The following is a 23151-nucleotide window of genomic DNA, read 5'->3' as shown; positions in this document are numbered from 1 at the left end:
AAAAACCATCAAGCGCTACAAAGAAACTGGCTCACATGAGGACCGCCCCAGGAAAGGAAGACCAAGAGTCACTTCTGCTTCTGAGGATAAGTTTATCTGAGTCACCAGCCTCAGAAATCGCAAGTTAACAGCAGCTGAGATTAGAGACCGGGTCAATGCCACACAGAGTTCTAGCAGCAGACACATCTCTTCAACAACTGTTAAGAGGAAACTTTGTAAAGCAGGCCTTCATGGTAAAATAGCTGCTAGGAAACCACTGCTAAGGACAAGCAACAAGCAGAAGAGACTTGTTTGGGCTAAAGTACACGAGGAATGGAGATTAGACCAGTGGAAATCTGTGCTTTGGTCTGATGAGTCCAAATTTGAGATCTTTGGTTCCAACCACCGTGTCTTTGTGCGACGCAGAAAGGGTGAACGGATGGACTCTACATGCCTGGTTCCCACCGTGAAGCATGGAGGAGGAGGTGTGATGGTGTGGGGGTGCTTTGCTGGTGACACTGTTGGGGATTTATTCAAAATTGAAGGCATACTGAACCAGCATGGCTACCACAGCATCTTGCAGCGGCATGCTATTCCATCCGGTTTGCGTTTAGTTGGACCATCATTTATTTTTCAACAGGACAATGACCCCAAACACACCTCTAGGCTGTGTAAGGGCTATTTGACCAAGAGGGACAGTGATGGGGTGCTACACCAGATGACCTGGCCTCCACAGTCACCAGATCTGAACCCAATCGAGATGCTTTGGGGTGAGATGGACGGCAGAGTGAAGGCAAAAGGGCGAACAAGTGCTAAGCATCTCTGGGAACTCCTTCAAGATTGTTGGAAGACCATTTATGGTGACTACCTCTTGAAGCTCATCAAGAGAATGCAAAGAGTGTGCAAAACAGTCATCAAAGCAAAAGGTGGCTACTTTGAAGAACCTAGAATATAAGACATATTTTCAGTTGTTTCACACTCTTTTTGTTAAGTATATAATTCCACATGTGTTAATTCATAGTTTTGATGCCTTCAGTGTGAATGTACAATTTTCATAGTCATGAAAATACAGAAAAATCTTTAAATGAGAAGGTGTGTCCAAACTTTTGGTCTGTACTGTATATTCACAAGTGATGACCAAAATGCTAATCACAATATAACAAGGAATGTACTTGAATAAATAACATACCCATTTCTCTCTGTGAAGCACCTCAGACCACCAGCCCCAATGCACGTTTCGCGTGGGCTTCCCCTGGGGGGCTGTGGAATACTGTGTGTTAAATGCTCGTATATTTGATCCACCGCAGGTGATATTAATTCATCCGCATGAGGTGACGCATGCGTCCTAATGCTCACATCGGAATTCACATTGCTTACGGCAATCCATGTGATGTGGTGAGTCAGGGGGATATCCCCGTGACATCATCGACCCGTGCGCATCAGTTTCCAATGCCTTCGGCAATGTTTCGGAGTAGTGAGACATAGTAGGCATGCGCACAACGAGCACCATTTTAAAGAAGATGTATAACAGGAACAATGGGCAACTATATTTAAAGTGCGTAAAGTACGAGGTGCTAAAGAAAAACAATTATAGGGTAAATATGCTTGTCATGACAATTCTCCTGTGAAAGCCAGCATTTAGCTGCCGTTTATAGTAGATTGTGATTTTCACTATACATACAGTTGTGCTCAAAAGTTTACATACCCCGGCAGAATTTTTCCTTTCTTGGCCTTGTTTCAGAGAATGTGAATGATAACAAAAAAACTTTTTCTCCACTCATGGTTATTGGTTGGGTGAAGCCATTTATGGTCAAACTACTGTATTTTCTCTATTTAAATCTTAATGACAACCAAAAACATCCAAATGACCCTGATCAAAAGTTCACATACCCTGGTGATTTTGGCCTGATAACATAAATGGGTTTGAATGGCTACTAAAGGTAACATCCTCACCTGTGACCTGTTTGCTTGTAATCAGTGTGTGTGCATAAAAGCTCAATCAGTCAAAAAGCACAATCAATAATCAATATCCAGCTAATACCTCACCTGTTACTACAATGATTCCTTGCAATATACTATACTAATCGCGACTGAGCTGAAACTGTGTATCAATAAAAAGTATTTAGTACACACAAGTCTACAGTTATAATACTACTAATTACCACACTAATTCAGTATACAATAATACTCAATACGGATATACAATTAATTCCCAATTACCTAATTATACTTCCCACCCACTTAGAAAAAAAACATACATGCAATAGTTATAGCCCACCCGCCTATCACTACACTATCCCTATGGAGGAAAAGGGGTTACGAGCAGTGATACTTAGCCACTTGAAGATGCCTTGGTTGCAGGTGTGCTGCTGAAGCAGGAGACAGAGAGAGAAAGGGGACTCAGAGGGTTAAAAGTGGGGCTTCTGTAGTGCTTATGGAGCACAAGGGGGTAGAGGGGATACAGCAGGTCAGAAGAGGGATGTAACAGGGGCTGTGAGGAGCAAAGGAGGATGGGACAGATTATATAGGGTACCAGGGGATAATATAGAAATATAAATCTTGTGGGACACTTCCCTTTACAAACATAATGTTCCTTCACATATATACTGAGGGTCAGTGCGTACGGGGAAATGTATCTTTTCAGAAATTCAACACAAAAGCATTGTGTGTCCAGAACACTATACAGAAAATGGATGCCACTGTTAAATTTCCCTCTTATTGTTCGAATTTCTAAACGTATATTTATACCCCAACCATTGTTGTGCACCTCAAATGTCCATAATTTATACCTGCCTAGGCGCGTGAACCCCTATTGTAAGCTGGTACTTACCCAATAGTGTGGATAGGCCACTGAAACCAGGGGATGCAGAGATTTGTCCCTAGACTGAACCAGTTGCTCACTGTAGCTAACACACTCACCCTAGGCCAGGGCACAAGACTGGCAGAACCAGTGACTCAGACTCCATTAAAGGAAATCTGTCACCCCCTGGGAGTTATCAGACCTCTAATTTGGGCATACAGGTGATAGAAATGTAAATCTATACATACCTGTAAGGCCCATATTAGTGGTTTGATTGCAGAGAATCCTTTTTCCTAGGCTTGGCAACTGGGAGACGCCAAGAAATGCCTGCCTATCTGTTTAATTTAAATATTCGCCCCTCCCCTGCATGTCACAGGGCCCTGTGATGTGCAGTCTAGGGCTGCACGTCCCGCGCATGTGCAATTAGCCTATAGCTTAAGGCGCATCTTTTTTTTCCTCCCTGCCCTATTTGACTGCTCTGCTGTAGTGCGTAGGCACCAGGGAGTCACTGTGACTTCCGCTCCAGTGACCTCAGACATGCGCAACAATGAGGTTTGGTCCCCACCTCCTCCGCATAGCAGGATGCCGGGAGGAAGCGGGGACCAAACCTCATTGTTGCCCACGCCGGAGGTCACTGGAGCGGAAGTCACAGTGACTCCCTGGTGCCTGCACACTACAGCAGAGCACTCAAATAGGACAGGGAGAAAAAAAAGAAAAGCCACTAAAGCTATAGGTGCATTGTGCATGCTCTGGATGTGCAGCTCTAGAGTGCACATCACAGGGCCCTGTGATGTGCAGGGGAGGGGGAGGGAATATTTATATTAAACAGAAAGGTGGGCATTTCTTGGCGTCCCCCGATTGCCAAGCCTAGGAAAAAGAATTTTATATTTCAGACCAGTAAAATGGGCCATACAGGTATGTATAGATTTACATTTCTATAACCTGTATGCCCATATTAGAGGTCTGATAAATCCCATGGGGGGTGACAGATAACCTTTAACACGTCCACAGTTTAACTCCTTCTCCCCGAGTCTGTTTTCACCTTCATGACCAGGCCAAATTTTAGAATTCTGACCAGTGTCACTTTGAGGTAAAAACTCTAACGCTTCAGCGGATGCCAGTGATTCAGAGATTGTTTTTGTGACATATTGTATTTCATGATGGTGGTAAAATTTATTTGAGATCACTTGCGTTTGTGAAAGAAAAGGAAATTTGGCGAAAATTTTGAAAATTTTGCAATTTTCAAACATTGAATTTTTATGCCCTTAAATCAGAGAGATATGTCACACAGAATAACATTTTCCACATGTCTACATTACATCAGCACAATTTTGGAACCAAAATTTTTTTTTGTTAGGAAGTTATAAGGGATAAAATTTGCCCTGCCATTTCTCATTTTTCCAACCAAATTTACAAAACCTTTTTTTTTTTAGGGACCACATTACATTTGAAGTGACTTTGAGGGGCCTTTATGACAGAAAAAAAATACTCAAAAGTGACACCATTCTAAAAATTGCAACCATCAAGGTGCTCAAAACCACATTCAAGAAGTTAATCAACCCTTCAGGTGCTTAACAGGACTTTTTGGATTGTGGAAGAAAACCATGAACATTTAACTTTTTTTCACAATTTTTTTTTATTTTTTCAAGGGTAACAGGAAAAAATGGACCCCAAAATTTGTTGTGCAATTTCTCCTGAGCACGCTGATACCCCATATGTGGAAAACCAAAGTTTGGGCTCATGGCAGGGCTCGGAAGTGAAGGAACACCATTTGAATGTAAATGTAATAGAAAATTTGCTGGAATAATTAGCGAACACCATGTCATGTTTGTAGAGCCCCTGATGTACCTAAATAGTGGAAACCACCTACAATTGACACCATTTTGGAAATTAGACCCCTCACAGAGTTTATTTAGATGTGTGGTGAGCACCTTGAACCCCCAGATACTTTACAGAAGTTTAGGACATTGAGCCGGAAAATAAAATGTTCACATTTTTCCCACAAAAATGTTTTTTCAGCCCCATATTTTGTATTTTCATAATGGTAACAAGAGAAATTGCACCATAAAATTTGTTGTACAATTTCTCCTGAGTTAACCGATACCCCATATATGGGGAAAAAACACTGTTTGGGTGCACTGCAGGGTTCGGAATGGAAGGAGCTCCATTTGACTTTTTGAATGTAAAATTTGCTGGAATAATTAGTGAAGGACATGTTCCGTTTGGAGGCCTCCTGATATGCCAAAAGAGTGACACCATTTTGGAAACTAGACCCTCAGGGAATTTATCTAGATGTGTGGTGAGCACTTTGAACCCCCTAGTGCTTAACAGAAGTTTATAACGTAGAGCCGTGGAAGTAAAAATGACCCCTTTTCCCACAAAAATGTTTTTTTTTAGCCCCATTTTTTTTTCTTCAAAGGGGTAAGAGAAGAAAATGGACCCCAAAATTTGTTGGGCAATTTCTTCATGCAGATGCCCCATATATGGAGGAAAACTATTGTTTTGGCACAATGACGGGTTCAGAAATGAAGGAGTGGCATTTTGGAACTCAGACTCTGTTGGAATGGTCTGTGGGTTTCCGATCACCTTTGGAGAGCCCCTGATGTGCCTAAACAGTGGAAAAAAAACACAATTGACACCATTTTGGAAAATAAACTCCTCAAGGAATTTATTTAGGTGTGTGGTGAGCGTAATGATATAGAGGCGAAAATAAGCTTGTACGCTAATGACATGTTGCTATATGTTGAAAATTTGGAGACATCACTAGAACCAATAATGTTGGAAATAGAGGAGTGTGGTAATTGGCCTGGCCTAAAGATTAATTGGGAAACATCATCACTATTCCCAGTGGACCCCCTCCCGTAGATGGATTTAATTTCATCAACACAATTACAGGTGGTAGACAATTTAAATACCTTGGCGTAGTAATTAATTTAAACATAAAAAACTATATATTGTTAAATATTTATCCTCTCTTTTAGATCCAAATTTACAAATACATTTTTACATTTACAAATACAAATTTAGATCCAAAATAAATGCTTGGTGTAAAGTCCCTCTATCAGTAACTCCAAGGAGTAATCTTATCAAAATGATTTTAACGCCCCAACTGCTATATGTGTTAAAGTTCCCACTGTTGGATTCCATCCCCCCTATATTTCATAAGACAATTTTTAGAGAATTAATTTGGTGTAAACGTAGAGCAAGGATTAAGCTAACTTTACAGGGGGAAAACAAACGGAAGGTGGACTGGCGATACCAGACTCATGCATCTACTTATAGCTTCACAGCTTCACAGATGCAGCACTTTCATGGTTGGGAAACGAGGGAAGTTATGGGTAAGGCCCGGTGGTCTTGTTTGAAAAATAAGAAATGCTTCATGTACTGGATGTAACGGGTGTGTCAGAGGTGACAGACGGCGCCCTGCAGTGGTGTGCTGGAGATCTCCATGTTTGTCAGTGCAGACAGCTGCCTAGATAGGAGGCTGTGTTTAGGACCCAGCAACTACTTCCCTTTAGACTGGGTGTATATATACCTGGTGTGTCTAGGTGGGCGTCGCCGGTTATACTCATTTCTACTTGGATTTGGCTGAAGCAGCAACACGTCCTCTCTGGAGTCTTGAGGCCGTGTTCCCTGTTGGAGTTCTTCTAAAGCGCAGTTGTTGTTTCCCTGTGTTGTGTTCCCCTTTTGTCTTTAGAGTGCTAGCGGAGGTTGACTAGTGCTCATCTCCTTCTACCCCCAGCTATAGCCTTACGCCAGGGATAGTAGGGTGAGGCATGTGATCGGCGACAGCTGCAGAGGCTGTATATGTACGTTAGGGGCAGTCAGGGTGACGTTAGTCCAGATTAGGAGGTCACCTCTTCCCCCTTTCCCTAGTGTCTGGGCTCCCTTTTCCTTTCACTTCTGTGTTGCACTCACACCTGGCATGACATTGGAGTGGGGTGCGGGATGCCTTGATCAGGACAGACCAACCCTGTCACAAATTTATAAGGTATGGGGCAGAGGGAAGAGAATGTTGGGAATTACTAAATAATAATAATAATCATTTTTATTTATATAGAGCCAACATATTCCGCAGCACTTTACAACTAGACTCACCAAGTTTACTCCACTGTGGCATAATTATAAATTGACGGAATTTAGAAAATTAAAAAGGTTTGGGGGATGGAAATTGAGACAAATACAGGCTGTGGATAATATACTAGATAATGGCACACTCAAAAATTTCAACAAACTCCAATAGGAATTCAGTTTTCTCATGTATCCTTCTTTCAGTACTTAAAATTAAGACATGCGTCAGTTTGGTAGTAATACACCTCAAATTCAAAAAAGTTATATCCTTGAGTCATAAGTAGCTGCAAAATTTACGTTCCACCTAATATCTAGGATGTACTTGCAGCTTTTACAATCACGTTTTTAATGATCACAGTGGAAAAGTAAAATTGTAGTGGGAATCAGCTGTGAGGCAAATCACAGATGAACAATGGAAAGAGATAATGGAGCATGTTCCTAGACTGTCCTACTGTGAGTCGTAGAGACTCTCGTAGTTATATCTCATACAGGGTGTATAGAAAACCAAGTGTCCTATTTAAAATCAGGGTTCGCCCAGATGTGAATTGCCCCAGATGTAGTTCAGAGGATGCTCATCTTGTGCATGTGTTCTGGGAATGTAGAAAACTGGGCCTATACTGGAAAAATACCCTGGCTCTAATTCAAAGGGTCTTGGAATACAGATTCAGGCAATCTCCAAGATATGTGTGATGGGATATCTGGGTGAGTCAACGGACTTTGAATCCCCGTTGGTTATCGGTGTGACTCGTATAATGTATCAGGACTGTAAGTTAATTGCAATACATTGGTTGGATGCTCCCCCACCATCAGTAAATGAACTATTAAATAGAATAAATAACAACATATGGTTGAAAAAAGGGGTTTACAGAAAAAGAAAATCAATAGGGAAATTTGAAAAAATTTGGGGACCCTGGTTAAATGTTCCTGGCCTTCAATCTGTAGTGTTGTTGCAAGATACAATCTGGTAATGGATGGTATCTTGGTAAAACATCACAATATTACTTAATAATGTTCAAAATAGCTGACTAGCATCACAATGACCAGAGCCGACCCCTTAGTATATTGGACCCGGGATTTCTGTGGTGCTTTGAATAATTTACATGGTTTGTACTGGTGCATTATTGGGGAGAGCGTGGGAGGTTATTTGGGCTCCTTCTTAGTTCTGTTTTTAGTTATGTTTTTTTTCCTTCTCTCTCTCTCTATATATATATAATTTAATGTATGTATGAAACAGAAAAAGTGAACATGATTATACAAAAGGTTGATAGTGAAATAAAATGCTAAAATGATAATGTGAAGGCAGGATATGTATAGGTGTGTATATATTTTATATATATAAAGATAGATAGATATATACATATATATATACAGTACTGACCAAAAGTTTGGACACACCTTCTCATTTAAAGATTTTTCTGTATTTTCATGACTATGAAAATTGTACATTCACACTGAAGGCATCAAAACTTAGAATTTGTATTATGGCAAGAAAAAAGCAGCCAAGTAAAGAAAAACGAGTGGCCATCACTACTTTAAGAAATGAAGGTCAGTCAGTCCGAAAAATTGGGAAAACTTTGAAAGTGTCCCCAAGTGCAGTTGCAAAAACCATCAAACGCTACAAAGAAACTGGCTCACATGAGGACCGCCCCAGGAAAGGAAGACCAAGAGTCACCTCTCCTTCTGAGGATAAGTTTATCCAAGTCACCAGCCTCAGAAATCGCAGGTTAACAGCAGCTCAGATTAGAGACCGGGTCAATGCCACACAGAGTTCTAGCAGCAGACACAGCTCAACAACAACTGTTAAGAGGAGACTTTGTGCAGCAGGCCTTCATGGTAAAATAGCTGCTAGGAAACCACTGCTAAGGACAGGCAACAAGCAGAAGAGACTTGTTTGGGCTAAAGAACACAAGGAATGGACATTAGACCAGTGGAAATCTGTGCTTTGGTCTGATGAGTCCAAATTTGAGATCTTTGGTTCCAACCACCGTGTCTTTGTGCGACGCAGAAAAGGTGAACGGATGGACTCTACATGCCTGGTTCCCACCGTGAAGCATGGAGGAGGAGGTGTGATGGTGTGGGGGTGCTTTGCTGGTGACACTGTTGGGGATTTATTCAAAATTGAAGGCATACTGAACCAGCATGGCTACCACAGCATCTTGCAGCGGCATGCTATTCCATCCGGTTTGCGTTTAGTTGGACCATCATTTATTTTTCAACAGGACAATGACCCCAAACACACCTCCAGGCTGTGTAAGGGCTATTTGACCAAGAAGGAGAGTGATGGGGTGCTACGCCAGATGACCTGGCCTCCACAGTCACCAGACCTGAACCCAATCGAGATGGTTTGGGGTGAGCTGGACCGCAGAGTGAAGGCAAAAGGGCGAACAAGTGCTAAGCATCTCTGGGAACTCCTTCAAGATTGTTGGAAGACCATTTCCGGTGACTACCTTTTGAAGCTTATCAAGAGAATGCCAAGAGTGTGCAAAGCGGTCATCAAAGCAAAAAGTTGCTACTTTGAAGAACCTAGAATATAAGACATATTTTCAGTTGTTTCACACTTTTTTGTTAAGTATATAATTCCATATGTGTTAATTCATAGTTTTGATGCCTTCAGTGTGAATGTACAATTTTCATAGTCAAGAAAATACAGAAAAATCTTTAAATAAGAAGGTGTGTCCAAACTTTTGGTCTGTACTGTGTATGTGTATATATATATATATATATATATATATATATATATATATATATATATATATATATATATATATATATATATATATATATAATATAAAATATGCAAGGTATTGTTTTAGAATTGTTGTGCATAACAGATGTTATACACTACCATTGAAAAGTTTGGGGTCACCCAGACAATTTTGTGTTTTCCATGAAAACTCATACTTTTATTTATCAAATGAGTTGCAAAATGATTAGAAAATATAATTCAGACATTGACAAGGTTAGAAATAATGATTTTTTATTTGAAAGAATAATTTTCTCCTTCAAACTTTGCTTTTGTCAAAGAATGCTCCCTTTGCAGCAATTACAGCATTGCAGACCTTTGGCATTCTAGCTGTTAATTTGCTGAGGTAATCTTGAGAAATTTCACCCCATGCTTCCTGAAGCCCCTCCCACAAGTTGGATTGGCTTGATGGGCACTTTTTGCGTACCATACGGTCAAGCTTCTCCCACAACAGCTCAGTGGGGTTGAGATCTGGTCACTGCACTGGCCACTCCATTACAGATAGGGAAGAAGCAGGCAGCTGGTATTCTAAATAGTTCATGCATAATTTGGAGGTGTGCTTTGGGTCATTGTCCTGTTTTAGGATGAAATTGGCTCCAATCAAGCGCTGTCCACAGGGTATGGCATGGCATTGCAAAATGGAGTGATAACCTTCCTTAGTCAAAATCCCATTTACCTTGTACAAATCTCCCACATTACCAGCACCAAAGGTACCCCAGACCATCACATTACCTCCACCATGCTTGACAGATGGCGTCAGGCACTCTTCCAGCATCTTTTCAGTTGTTCTGCGTCTCACAAATGTTCTTCTGTGTGATCCAAACACCTCAAACTTTGATTCGGCTGACCATAAAACTTTTTTACAATCTTCCTCTGTCCAATGTCTGTGTTCTTTTGCCCATATTAATCTTTTCCTTTTATTAGCCAGTCTCAGATATGACTTTTTCTTTGCCACTTTGCCCTGAAGGCCAGCATCCTTGAGTTGCCTCTTCACTGTAGACGTTGTCACTGGCGTTTTGCGTGTACTATTTAATGAAGCTGCCAGTTGAGGAGCTGCGAGGCGTCAATTTCTCAAACTAGAGATTCTAATGTACTTGTCTTGTTGCTCAGTTGTGCAGCGGGGCCTCCCACTTCTCTTTCTACTCTGGTTAGAGCCTGTTTGTGCTCTCCTCTGAAGGGAGTAGTACACACCGTTGTAGGAAATCTTCAGTTTCTTGGCAATCTCTCGCATGGAGTAGCCTTCATTTCTAAGAACAAGGATAGACTGTCGAGTTTCACATGAAAGTTCTCTTTTTCTGGCCATTTTGAGAGTTTTGTAGAACAAACAAATGTAATTCTCCAGATTCTCAACTAGCTCAAAGGAAGGTCAATTTTATAGCTTCTCAAATCAGCGAAACCGTTTTCTGCTGGGCTAACATACTTGTGCTAGGGTTTTCTAGGGTTTTCTAAACATCCATTAGCCTTCTTTATACAGTTAGCAAACACAATGTACTATTAAAACACTGGAGTGGTTGTTGTTGAAAATGGGCCTCTATACACCTATGAAGATATTGCAATAAAAACAAGACGTTTGCAGCTAGAATAGTCATTAACCACATTAACAACGTATAGAGTGTATTTCTGATTCATTTAATGTTAGCTTCATTGAAAAAAAATGTGCTTTTCTTTAAAAAATAATGAAATTTCTTAATGACCCCAAACTTTTGAATGGTAGTGTATATCGTGTATGTTTAATAAAAAAAGATCTGATTAAAAGAAAAGATGTGTTGTGAGCACCTTGAAACCCACAGATGCTTCTTAGAATTTTATGAATCTGTAAAAATGGAAAAAATAAATTCCCACAAAAATGTTTTTTATTTTCACAAAGATAGTAGGAGAAAATGGACCCCAAAATTTGTTTTGCAATTTATACACATATACACCATATGTGATCAAAAACTACTTTTGATGCACAGTGCAAAGCTCAGAAGGGAAGAAGCACCATATTAGAGTTCAGATTTTGCTGGACTGGTTTGAGGGTGCCATGTCACATTGGCAGAGCCTCTGAGGTGCCAGAACAGCAGACCCCCCCCCCATAAGAGACCCCATTTTACAAACTACACTTCTCAATGAATTCATCTAGGGGTGCAGTGACCATATTGACTTTACAGGTCAGTCACAGAATTTTATACCATTGGGTAGTGAAGAAAGAAGTAATTACATTTTTACCACCAAAATGTTGTTTTAGCCCCAGATTTTACATTTTTACCCTGGGAAATGGGTAAAAATGCCACCAAAATTTGTCCCACAATTTCTGCTGGATGTAGAATTACCCTCTTTGTGGCTGTACAGTACTGCTTTGCCACGCGTCTAGACTCTGGATGGACGGAGCTCTATTTGCCTCTTGGAGCGCAGATTTTTCTAGTATAGTATGTGGATTCCATATACACAGCTCCTAAGTGCTAGAAGAGCAGAGTCCCCCCTCAAGTGACCCAATTTAGAATTATACCCCTTTGGGAATTTATCTACAGGTGTAGTGACGATTTTGACTCCATGGGTGTTTTCCAGAAACAAACAGCAGTGGATGTTGCTGAGTGAAAATTGCAAACTGCTGTTGTAGTGACCAGTACTTTTTAGTGACCAGTACGTTGTGCCCAGCTCATGCTTCTGGAGACATGTACCCTGTAAATTAGACGGTTTCTCATCACTACAGAGCATGCTACGCTGAGCACTTATATCTGGGTTTCCATCTAAATCTCCGAATGACGTGATTCAAGATAGGGATGCATCAGCATTCCTATGCCTCATAAACTGTCAGTGCTGCACTGGAGGCAAACTTGTTAGATCATGCACTGCGCATGATCTAGCCACTTTGATAGCTCTGGTGACCCGGATGTCGTCATGACGACATTGGGTCACCATGGTCGCGATCGGGCCCTACGATGATGTCGCGGCGTCTCTGATCCTAGGGCAGAGAGACTTTCTTCCCTCTGCCTGCACCTCTGCTTGCACGCGAAATGCTGTTATCACAGAATTTAGGGGGTTATAGTGGGCACTGCTCCTGGCACTGAGTCCGGTTGTCAGCTATCAAAATCAGCTGACACCTGATGGCAATTGCCTGCGCACAGCTCTTTACGGCGGGCGATCACCATGACGTACATATACATCAGTCGGGAAGTCCTTTCCGACAATGTTTATGTACTACAAATGTCGGGAAGGAGTTAACTACTTTTTTGGCCTATGTGAAGGACATCCTCCAGCGTAAGGATTATAAACTAAACTGTTGGGTCACAACTTCTGTGGGACTCCCTTCCAGAAATAAGGTCCTCTGCCCCTCCTTTTAAACACTTGGGAATCTTCTTCCAGAAGGTAGGGACAGTCAAGCTAATCTATCTATCAGACTATTATTTCCAGAGTTACCCTTGAGCCTATGGGGCACAAAAGCAAATGTAACATTAATTTAAATCCTAACATGCCTAGTTCTAAGTTTGCCAAGTTTATAGATGCAAAAAATAATTATTTTGACATGAAAATGCCATTCCCCTGACAAAGCCGTGTGTAACACAGCGATACGCGTGGGGTCTTGAGCCTCTCGTCTGCACCACTTATGCCTCTCCACTATTCACAGGCTATAGCCCCTCCGTGGGCTACAATATGGTGTGCCTTTTGCTGGTATAGGTAACAATATTTTTCGAGGGAAGGGCCATTTCCAGGTTTAACCTCTTTCTCCCCAATAAGATCCTTTGCCTAGGGCATTGCTATAGTATACAGTCCTCTATGTTTTATTTTTTTTCTATATGGTCCTACGATGCCTATTTAACTATCATAGTGCTCTCTTTTTGGGCTACATATTTTAAGACATTACTGAAGTATACTTGTCTTGATTTACTATATATTGTGGCTCGAAATTTTTGCACTGTTTATAATTGTATTCATTAATTGTTGCATGCTGATTTTCGAGAGAGGTGATGCCTTACCCGCACGTTTTAGCTCCAATTATTGTGCTATCAATGTGGAGCCTATAGACACCATTAGAATTCTATCTGTGGTACCTATGTGGTAAATGTATTATTGATCATTTTGGAGGCAGGCTGTATATGTTATTTTGCTCTCAGTGGGATGAAATTTGTACATATGAATACCTAGATGTGCAGGTGCTTTTGAGCTTCATGAGATATGTACTTTTTTAACGGTTTTTAAATTTGTATGTCTATTGTCTAGGAACAAAGATTTGATTAATTAATATATTATAAGTGACAGGTATGCTTATCGTTTAATGTGGCTCTTTTCTTCTTGATATGTACCCTTGAACCTATGGGGCACACAACAAAATCAAATGTCACATTAATTAAAATCCTAACATGCCTGGTTCTAAGTTTGCCAAGTTTAGAGATGCAAAACATAATTATTTTGACATGAAAATAGACACAAATTATTGCTATTAATATCTTTGCAACAAGGTACACGACACGAACCAGTTGGCGGAATTAAGCCAGCTCAGCCATTTGGGCCCCTTTACGTTCCAGCCCTCTTGGAAATGAAGTTTACTTAACTCTTCTCTGAACAATCTGGCATGCTGGACATCATGCATAATCCTTGTTCTAGTGGTGTTATCCACATAGTGGCAGCAGGCAAGTCCCACTATCTGACAATGCCTTCCTTGGAAATCAAATGAAAAATCTGAAGAGAGAAAAAAGCACAAATAAGGTCTTATCTGATAACCAAATGATATAAAATATTATAGGTACGCTCATCTGATGGTGTTGAGACAGTCATAACTCCTGTAGAAGCATATAAAGGCTGCAGCAGGATCACCAAGGAGATACGTTGCAATAAATGAGGAATACAATGGTTCAGAGTCCACACTGCGCAAGGTTCAAAGACACGAAGGTGAAGCATGAATGCGGTTTATTATGTCAATGCGTTTCAAGGTTTTCAAACCTCTTCATCATTACCAAATCACAATGATACGATGATATTTTGGTTTGGTCCTGATTAAATGTTTGAAAACCTTGAAATGCGTTGACATGATAAACCACAATCATCCTTCACCTTCGTGTGTCATCATATCTTTGAACCTAGGGCAGCACGCTCTCTGAACCACTGTATTGTTCATTTATTGCAAAGCCTTCCTTGGGAGACAGTAAGGTAATCTAGAACAAAAGTATGTTGGTTAATGACAGTGGTAATTAGGAGTAGCTGAGAAGCAGTAATATTCAACGCATTGAATATATCTTTAGTAACATTATTAAACAATTCAGCTAAGCTCTTAATATTATGAGCATTTTGTACCTATATATTAAAGGTAAAGCCTAACCGTCCTGGATTCGGCGAGACTGTCTAGATTTGAGGGCTCAGTCCCGTGTTCCGCCACATTTCAGCTGTTCTCCCGGCTTCTATTTATGCTCACCGACAAGTCTTCATCGCTCCCTCCGTGGCTCTTCCTCAGGGACGGGGCTGCTGACTGCTCAGTGCATAACTTAAATTGTGCATACATAACATAAATTGTATTACTCACTTCTGCTTTCCCCTATGATCAGGTCTCCCGGGACTCAAACTCACATCTCCTTGCATCTGTGTTTGCAGGCTTCTGCTTTACCAATGAGCCACAGCTTAGATTGCTGGAAATAGGAGAATTTGGTTATCTTGACTTCTATTGCAGACAATGAATCCAGAAGCAGATTATACATATCCATAGAGATGCAGAACAATGTATTTTTATGGTGTCTGTATACTGAGATGAAAAAAAATATTTTTTTGTTCCTATTAAAGTAGTAAAAATAATAAGAAATTAAAAATGTTGTTTTTTTTTTCTGTGAGTCCTCTGTTTCGAACCCACAACCTTTACATTACAGACAAGGCAGTCTGATAAACACCTCACTGCACCACTCCCAGGAGTGTCCTCAGGAGTTGTCTTATATCTCCGAGTTCCCTTATTTCAACCACTCACAGAATCATATGCCTCGATAGACAGTAAAGCACATATAAAAGCAGGGAAAAAGAAAAAACGTTTTACATTCACTGTGACACGGTGCAGGAACCACGTCACGTGACCAGACTACAGAGTTATGGACAGAGCTACAGGAGGCAGGCAGTAACACAATGGGTTACTTACTGCGGTTGTCCTGAGTCCAGATCTGCTCAAAGGCCTGCAGATCGTCGGTGATGCTTTTGTACTGTAGTGCCCGCCTTCTCCACCAAGGAAATGTCATGGCAACTATGGGACCAGCCATGCAGGGATCAGCCTCGTGTCACAGATGAATGCCGTCGACGGAGGAAATTAGGTCAGAGACCAGTTTTCTGTATCTCAAGATTCCAGGTTTATTAGAGATGTTAATACACATTTACAGTTTTCACTATACATACAGTTGTGCTCAAAAGTTTACATACCCCGGCAGAATTTTTGCTTTCTTGGCCTTGTTTCAGAGAATATGAATGATAACAAAAAACTTTTTCTCCACTCATGGTTATTGGCTGGGTGAAGCCATTTATTGTCAAACTACTGTGTTTTCTCTTTTTAAATCTTAATGACAACCAAAAACATCCAAATGACCCTGATCAAAAGTTCACATACCCCAGTTCTTAATACCATGTATTGCCTCCTCTAACATCAATGACAGCTTGAAGTCTTCTGTGGTAGTTGTGGAGGAGGTTTTTTATTTTCTCAGATGGTAAAGCTGCCCATTCTTCTTGGCAAAAAGCCTCAAGTTCCTGTAAATTCCTGGGTTGTCTAGCATGAACTGCATGCTTGAGATCTCCCCAGAGTGGCTCAATGATATTGAGGTCAGGAGACTGAGATGGCCACTCCAGAACCTTCACTTTGTTCTGCAAGAGCCAGACTGGATCCCAGAAACTCACTCAGCTTTTATGCACATACACTGATTACAAGCAAATGGGTCACAGGTGAGGATGTTACCTTTAGTAGCCATTCAAACCCATTTGTGTCAAATTCTGTGCATGTTATCAGGCCAAAATCACCAGGGTATGTTAACTTTTGATCAGGGTCATTTGGATGTTTGACAATAAATGGCTTCACCCAACCAATAACCATGAGTGGAGAATAAGTTTTTTGTTATCATTCATATTCTCTAAAACAAGGCCCAGAAAGGACAAATTCTGCCGGGGTATGTAAACTTTGGAGCACAACTTTATACAGTATCTTTTTTTGGGCATAGCAAAGAGATCAGATACAAGATTTAAGCGTCTTTGTTGGTTGTATTAACATCTTACTACTGATTGAATTATTACCAATCTTCTAGTTGAATATTAGTTTCTAACTAATGCTTTATAGGCTACATTTCAAGCTTTTGATTAACGCAGTGTGCATACTGCCATGAGGGGCGGGGTGTCAGCAGGAAGCTCCAAGGCCTTGTTTAAACTTGCAGATTAAACATAGTTTGGCGGACCGGGATATACAGATGTCTTAATTCATACTTAAGCTACGTTCAAACTTTTTTTAGGCCCATGTACTATCAAATGCTAGCCTTTGTGCTGTACAAAAAAAAAACACAGAATACAGTAGTCTGGTTAGATTTACAGGCCAATCTAATGCAAGGAAATAGCAAACAGTTATGCATTCATCCACTATGTGGACAATCCGATGGAGTGGCACACAGAGCAAGTAAATTTCTAAATTTGCGGACATGACCGGCCCAAGTTTTACAACAGTCGTCTGAATGTAGCGTAGGAAAGAGTAGTAGATGCACTCGCCCACTGACACACATTAACCTGGAAAACCTAAAACAATCCTCTAACGACTAGTGATAACCCTTTAATGGCTAGTTATTCATGATTGTTTACAATATGGCTTCTATGATTTCTTATAACAGATTGTGGCTTGTTACCATTTCTCAGAGCTTAATGCGGCTCTATAGGTAAAAAATGTTTGGGACCACTGGTGTAAAGACTCATTCATACGAACCCATGAACTGGCTGTGGGCCTCCTGACCTGAACCCTACAGTATCATAGGAATATATAAGGCTGTCACAGGGAGACCTATGGACAATTTGTACATCAGGGTCCATATACAGCCATCTAGATGAATGAGTATTAAAGCTGAGTGCACATGATGTGGTTTTATTGCGTTTCCGCGCATTTAAATCGCCGCGAAAACGTATTAAAACCGTTTGGTAACAGGTCTGCCATGTATAGCAATTATAATCCGCATGTGCTGTGCACATGATGCGGAAATTTCCGCTCCGGATTATCATTGCGGCACAAACCGCAGCACAACCAATTTAAGCGCTTTTTTTGCGGCGAAATCGCGCCCATTGACTTGCATTGAATCGCAGCAAACCTGCATGTATAATATCTATACATGCGGATTTGTTGCGTTTCACTGTAAAACAATAGGCCCAAAATCGCGCCGCCGCTTGTACCCGGGTCGGGAGAGGAGGCTGCTTCTCCTCTCATACGCTGCTCTGGCTGATAACAGCGAAAGCAGCGTGGATGGGAGAAGCGGCAGCCTACTTCTCCCAGCCTGCGTGCAAGCGGCAGTGTAAAAAAAAGAATTAAAAAGTAAAAATAAACCTTCATACTCACCTCTCCGGCGGCCCATGGTGTCCTCCTGGGCTCGCACCCCGCAGTGTGCTTCCAGGACCTGCGGTGACGTCACTGATCACCTGATGGTCACAAGACCATCAAGTGATCAGTGCCGTAGCTATCAGCTGATGGTCACTTGACCATCAGCTGATTGCTAAAGTCGGTAATCAGTTGATGCTGAGCATGAGAAGATTCACAAGATTTTTACCACGCTCTCGAGCTCACCAGGGCTCATCAGCTGATCTTCAGCTAATGAACCCCAGTGACCCCCTGCAGCCTGAATACTGACAGGGGGTGATTTTACACCCTTGTCAGTATACAGTGCTTTATTCTACAGCTGTGACATCAGTGATTGCTGATGTCACAGCTGTAGAAATTATCCGTATCGTCGTGGGACCTGGGCATTACGTCGTTGACGGTGGACAGGTGAGGAATATTGTTGTTTTGGTTTTTTTTACATTTTTTTCAGGAGATCGAGGGCTTCGCGGAGGCGTGTTGTAAAAAAAGCGGCTCCTGACCGTGGCGACGTACCCAAACTGAACCGTAGCATGTCAACTTCTGTAGCGGACACGCTAGTCTCCGCTGCAGATTTTGACCGATTGAAGTGTCATTATATGCAGTGGATTCACATTTATCGACAACAAAAGTGCGGCATTAGAACTCTGTGTTTTGTGTCCAAAGCGCTGCTGAGTGCTGATCGGGGAGGGGGGACATAGGGGCCAACTGTGAGATGTTAATTATGGCCAGGGAAAATGTTTGCCTAGTGGCACATTCCCAGGCTAAAAAAAAAGCTCATAGCAGTCGCATAAATTATGTGAATAGAAATGCTAATGAAGATTGGGTGAATGGGACTAGCTCTTTTGTTTGGTGATGTCAAGGTGTCAATCAGACCTTTTCATGGCCAAACAAAGTAAAGAAATACACAGATACAGTATAAACACTTTATTTGAAATACAACAGACTCATTCTTTAATCATTTAAATGAACCAAAATACTCACCCCAGTTCTTATGGTAATCCAAGCAGCACTACCATTAATTTTGCGGAATCGCAGCAAAATCGCCGCAATTGACTTGCATTGAACCGCATAACATCTGCATGCATACAAGTTCACGATTCAATGTGCGGATGATATCTGTAGTTAAAAAAAACCATATACTTACCTTCCCATGGCCCCCAGTCTGCTCCCTGCGGCGCTGCTGGCTCTTCGGCTGCTCGCGGTGGTGTCAAAGGACCTTCCATGACATCATTTAGTCATGTGACAGGTCACGTGACCGTCAATGATGGCGGTCGCGTGACCTGTCACATGACTAAATGACATCATGGAAGGTCCTTTTTAGAGAACCACGAGCCACCGAAGACACCGGACGCACCGGAGAAGGAGACCGGGGACCATCGGAAGGTGAGTATAATGGTTTTATTTTATTTTTTACCATTTTTATTCTTTTTTTTTAACTAACTTGGTCACACTATATAAAATCAATGCCGATTGCATGGATTTATATAGTGTGACCAAGTTGTCAAGCACTTTTCCAAGTGATGCTAAAATCGCTTGGAAAGCGCTCGACAACCCACATGCGAAATCGCATGTGCAAAACGCGTGACAAACGCTTGTCCCTGGCTGAAAAAACGCATGTAAAATCCGCATGCATTTTTTCTGCCAGGGAGATGCAGAAACACTCAGGAAAAATCCGGAGCATTTCTGCATCGTGGGCACATAGCCTTAGGCTTACTTGTTGGATAATGTTTGTTGTTATGAATACCTTCTCCGCAGCTTGTTCCTCAATTAGTAGCATAACCCTCTATCTCTCCTTTGTTCACTTTGCAGCTGGCCTTCCTAGCTGCACAATCAGTACAAGTTTGTATTAAAGCAAGAAATCGGAGACCCTCATATTTTTTACTCAACCCAAATAGCAGGAATACCTTCAATATAGATGGTTTGAAATGGATTGTATAGCCACAGCATTTCTTACATAGATCTGTTAATCAGATAAACAATTGTCTGTAAAGAATGTACAATGATTTCTTGCTGTATATGTTTCAAGTTTGATTTTCATGTGCATGTTTGATTTTCAGATGTAGTGGTTCAGTGGTGCACACAAGGAGATTTGCTAGCTGTTGCAGGTATGGAGAAGCAGAATCTGTTACCTGATCTTGGCAATGGTCCATCACTTAAAAGTGCCATAATCAAGTTCTACAATGTCCGAGGAGAACATATCTACAATCTGGAGACTCCAGTGCAGGTAGGAAAAATTCAGAGCCAACATTTTTTAAAAACAAATTTGGTTTATACTTGAATCTACTTAATTCCTTAGTGACCGAGCCAATTTTGACCTTAACGATCAGGCCAAATTTTTTAAATCTGACCAGTGTCACTTTGAGGTAACAAGTCTGGAATGCGTCAACGGATCCCAGTCATTCTGAGGTTGTATTTTCATGACATATTGTGCTTCATAATAGTGGTAAAATTTGTTCAATATGATTTGCTTTTAGTTGTGAAAATATTGAAAATTTGCCGAAAATTTCACAATTTTCTAACTTTTAATTCTTATTCTTGTAAACCAGAGAGTTATGTCACACAAAATGGCTAATAAATAACATTTACCACATGTCTATTTTACATCTGCATAATTTTTGAAAAATGATTTTTTTTGTTAGGAAGTTAGAAGGGTTAAAAATTGGTCAGCAATTTTGCAATATGGAAGGAAAAAAATAACTTGTTTTCACAGAAGTTTTACTCTATTTTACTCTAGCCCCAAATTCTTTATTTTCACAAGAGTAACAGGAGAAAATGGACCCCAAAATAGGTTGTGAAATTTCTCCTGAGTACGCCGATACCCCATATGTGGAAAGTTACTGTTTGGGCGCACCGTAGGACTCGGAAAGGAAAGAGCATCCTTTTTGAAAGCAAAAATGTCTGGAATCGAGAGTGGACGCCATGTCACATTAGGAGAGTCCCTGATGTGCCTAAACAGTGGAAACCCCCCACAAGTGACCGCATTTTGGAAACTAGACCCCTCAAGGAATGTATGTAGATGTCTGGTGAGCACCTTGAACCCCCCATGTGCTTCACAGAAGTTTATAACGTAGAGTCGTGAAAATAAAACAAATCACATTTTTTCCATTAAAATATACTTTTAGCCCCAAACTTTTTATTTTCACAAGGGTAAGAAGAGAAAATGGACCCCAAAATGTGTTGTGCAATTGCTCCGAAGTACGCTTATATCACATATGTGGAGTAAAACTACTGTTTGGGCGCACTGCAGAGCTTGGAAAGAAAGGAGTGACGTTTTGGAATGGAGACTAGTCATGTCACGTTTGGAGAGCCCCTGATGTGTCTGAACAGGGGAAACCCACCACGAGTTACCCCATTTTGGAAATTACACCCCTCAAGGATTTGATCTATGGGTAGAGTGAGCATATTGTACCCACATGTACTACACAGAATTTGATAACATTAGGTCGTTATATTGAAAATTTCAATTTTTTTTTCACAAAAATGTTGTTTTAGCCCCATATTTGTAATTTTCACAGTGGATAATTGGAGAAAACAGACCCCATAATTTGTTGTTCAATTTCTTTTGAATGCGATTTTATGCCATATGTTGTCAAAAACTTCTGTTTGGGCACATCGCAGGGTTAGGAAAGGAAAGAGCGCTATTTGTCTGGAATAGATTATGACTGCCATGTTGCATTTGGAGAGCCCCTTACATGTGAAAACATTAGAAACCCCCCCCCCACATGTGACCCCATTTACAAAACTAGACCCCTCAATGAATTCATGTTTTAAGTTTTTTAACCTACAGGTGATTCATGAAACTTTATAACTTCTAGATATGAGAACAAAAAAATTTTTTTTTTTCCACAAAAAACTGTTTTAGCACCAAATTTATAATTTACACGAGGGGTAATAGGGGAAAGGTGACCTCATAATTTGTTATGCAATTTTTTACTTAACACATTGATACCCCTTATGTGGTTGTACGCTACTGTTTGAGTACACGCCAGGGATTGGATGGGAAGGAGTGCTACTTGGCTTTTAAAACACAGATTCCGTTTGAATAGATTGTGGGCGCGATTAGTGCCATGAGGTGCCAGAACAGTAGAAACCCCCCCATGTGACCCCATATTGGAAACTTCACTGCCTACGGAATTCTTCTTAGGGTGTAGTGAGTATTTTGAACCCATAGGTGCCTCACAGAATTTTTTAACATTAAGACGTGGAAATATTACATTTTTGTGGTTAAAATATAATTTTTGTATTTGATGCAAATTTGTCAAGTACACAAGGGTTAATAAGTGAAACTGGTACCCATATTTTATTGCGCAATTTCTCCCGTACGCAGTTATGCCCCATATGTTGACAGAAATTACTGTTAGGCCACGACCCCACTGTCAATATTTGGTCAGTATGCGGTCAATAATTTTTCTCAGGAGTGGGAGACAAAACCAGGAGTGCAAAATGCAGAATTGGTGACTTGGTTCTATTCTACCTTTTCTCTGATTGTTCCTCACCTGGTTTTGGCTCCCACTCCTGAGATAAAATACTGACCCAATCATAATAGTGTGCCCGTAGCCTTAGGCCACAAGTCAGGGCTGAGAAGGAAGGAGCATTATTTGGCTTTTGGAGCACAGATTTTGCTAGAATAGTTAGCGGGTTACATTTGCGGAGCCCCAAAGGTGCCAGAACTGCAGAAATACCCCAAAAGTGCCCCATTTGTAGAAATTACATTTCTCAATTAATTAATCTATGGCTGCAGTGACTATTTTGTAAGATCCACAGCGTGCTTTTTTTCTGGAGAATTGGAAATATGCCTGTTTAGTGCCCATACATTGTGGCCCCATACAATGTACCCAGCTTTTACTTCTGGTGACACTCACCCACTAAATTGTTAAGTGCTCCACTACAATAATTCTAAACATGTGGCCCCTTACTGCGCTTTAAGCACAGTGGGGCTCAGAAGGAGGGGGGCATTTGGATTTGGGAGCACAGAATTCACTGAATTTTATTTGAGGGGGTGGGAGCCATGTTGCTTTT

At 41.0% G+C, this 23151-nt stretch overlaps 1 protein-coding gene across 3 annotated transcripts in view; it reads left to right on the top strand.

The window, feature by feature from the left end:
• Positions 1–23151, top strand: part of TULP4 (TUB like protein 4) — a 589117-nt gene that overhangs the window by 372016 nt on the left and 193950 nt on the right. For all 3 annotated transcript variants that reach the window (XM_073671511.1, XM_073671513.1, XM_073671512.1), the window contains one exon: positions 20190–20356. In XM_073671511.1, the coding sequence (XP_073527612.1) occupies positions 20190–20356 (167 nt within the window). The remainder of the gene's footprint in view (positions 1–20189; positions 20357–23151) is intronic.

The sequence above is a fragment of the Phyllobates terribilis genome, unplaced genomic scaffold (assembly GCF_046119375.1).
Source record: "Phyllobates terribilis strain yellow unplaced genomic scaffold, ASM4611937v1 Scaffold_3__8_contigs__length_932513732, whole genome shotgun sequence".
In the NCBI taxonomy this organism is placed as follows: domain Eukaryota; kingdom Metazoa; phylum Chordata; class Amphibia; order Anura; family Dendrobatidae; genus Phyllobates; species Phyllobates terribilis.
This window is presented reverse-complemented; position numbering and strand designations above follow the sequence as displayed.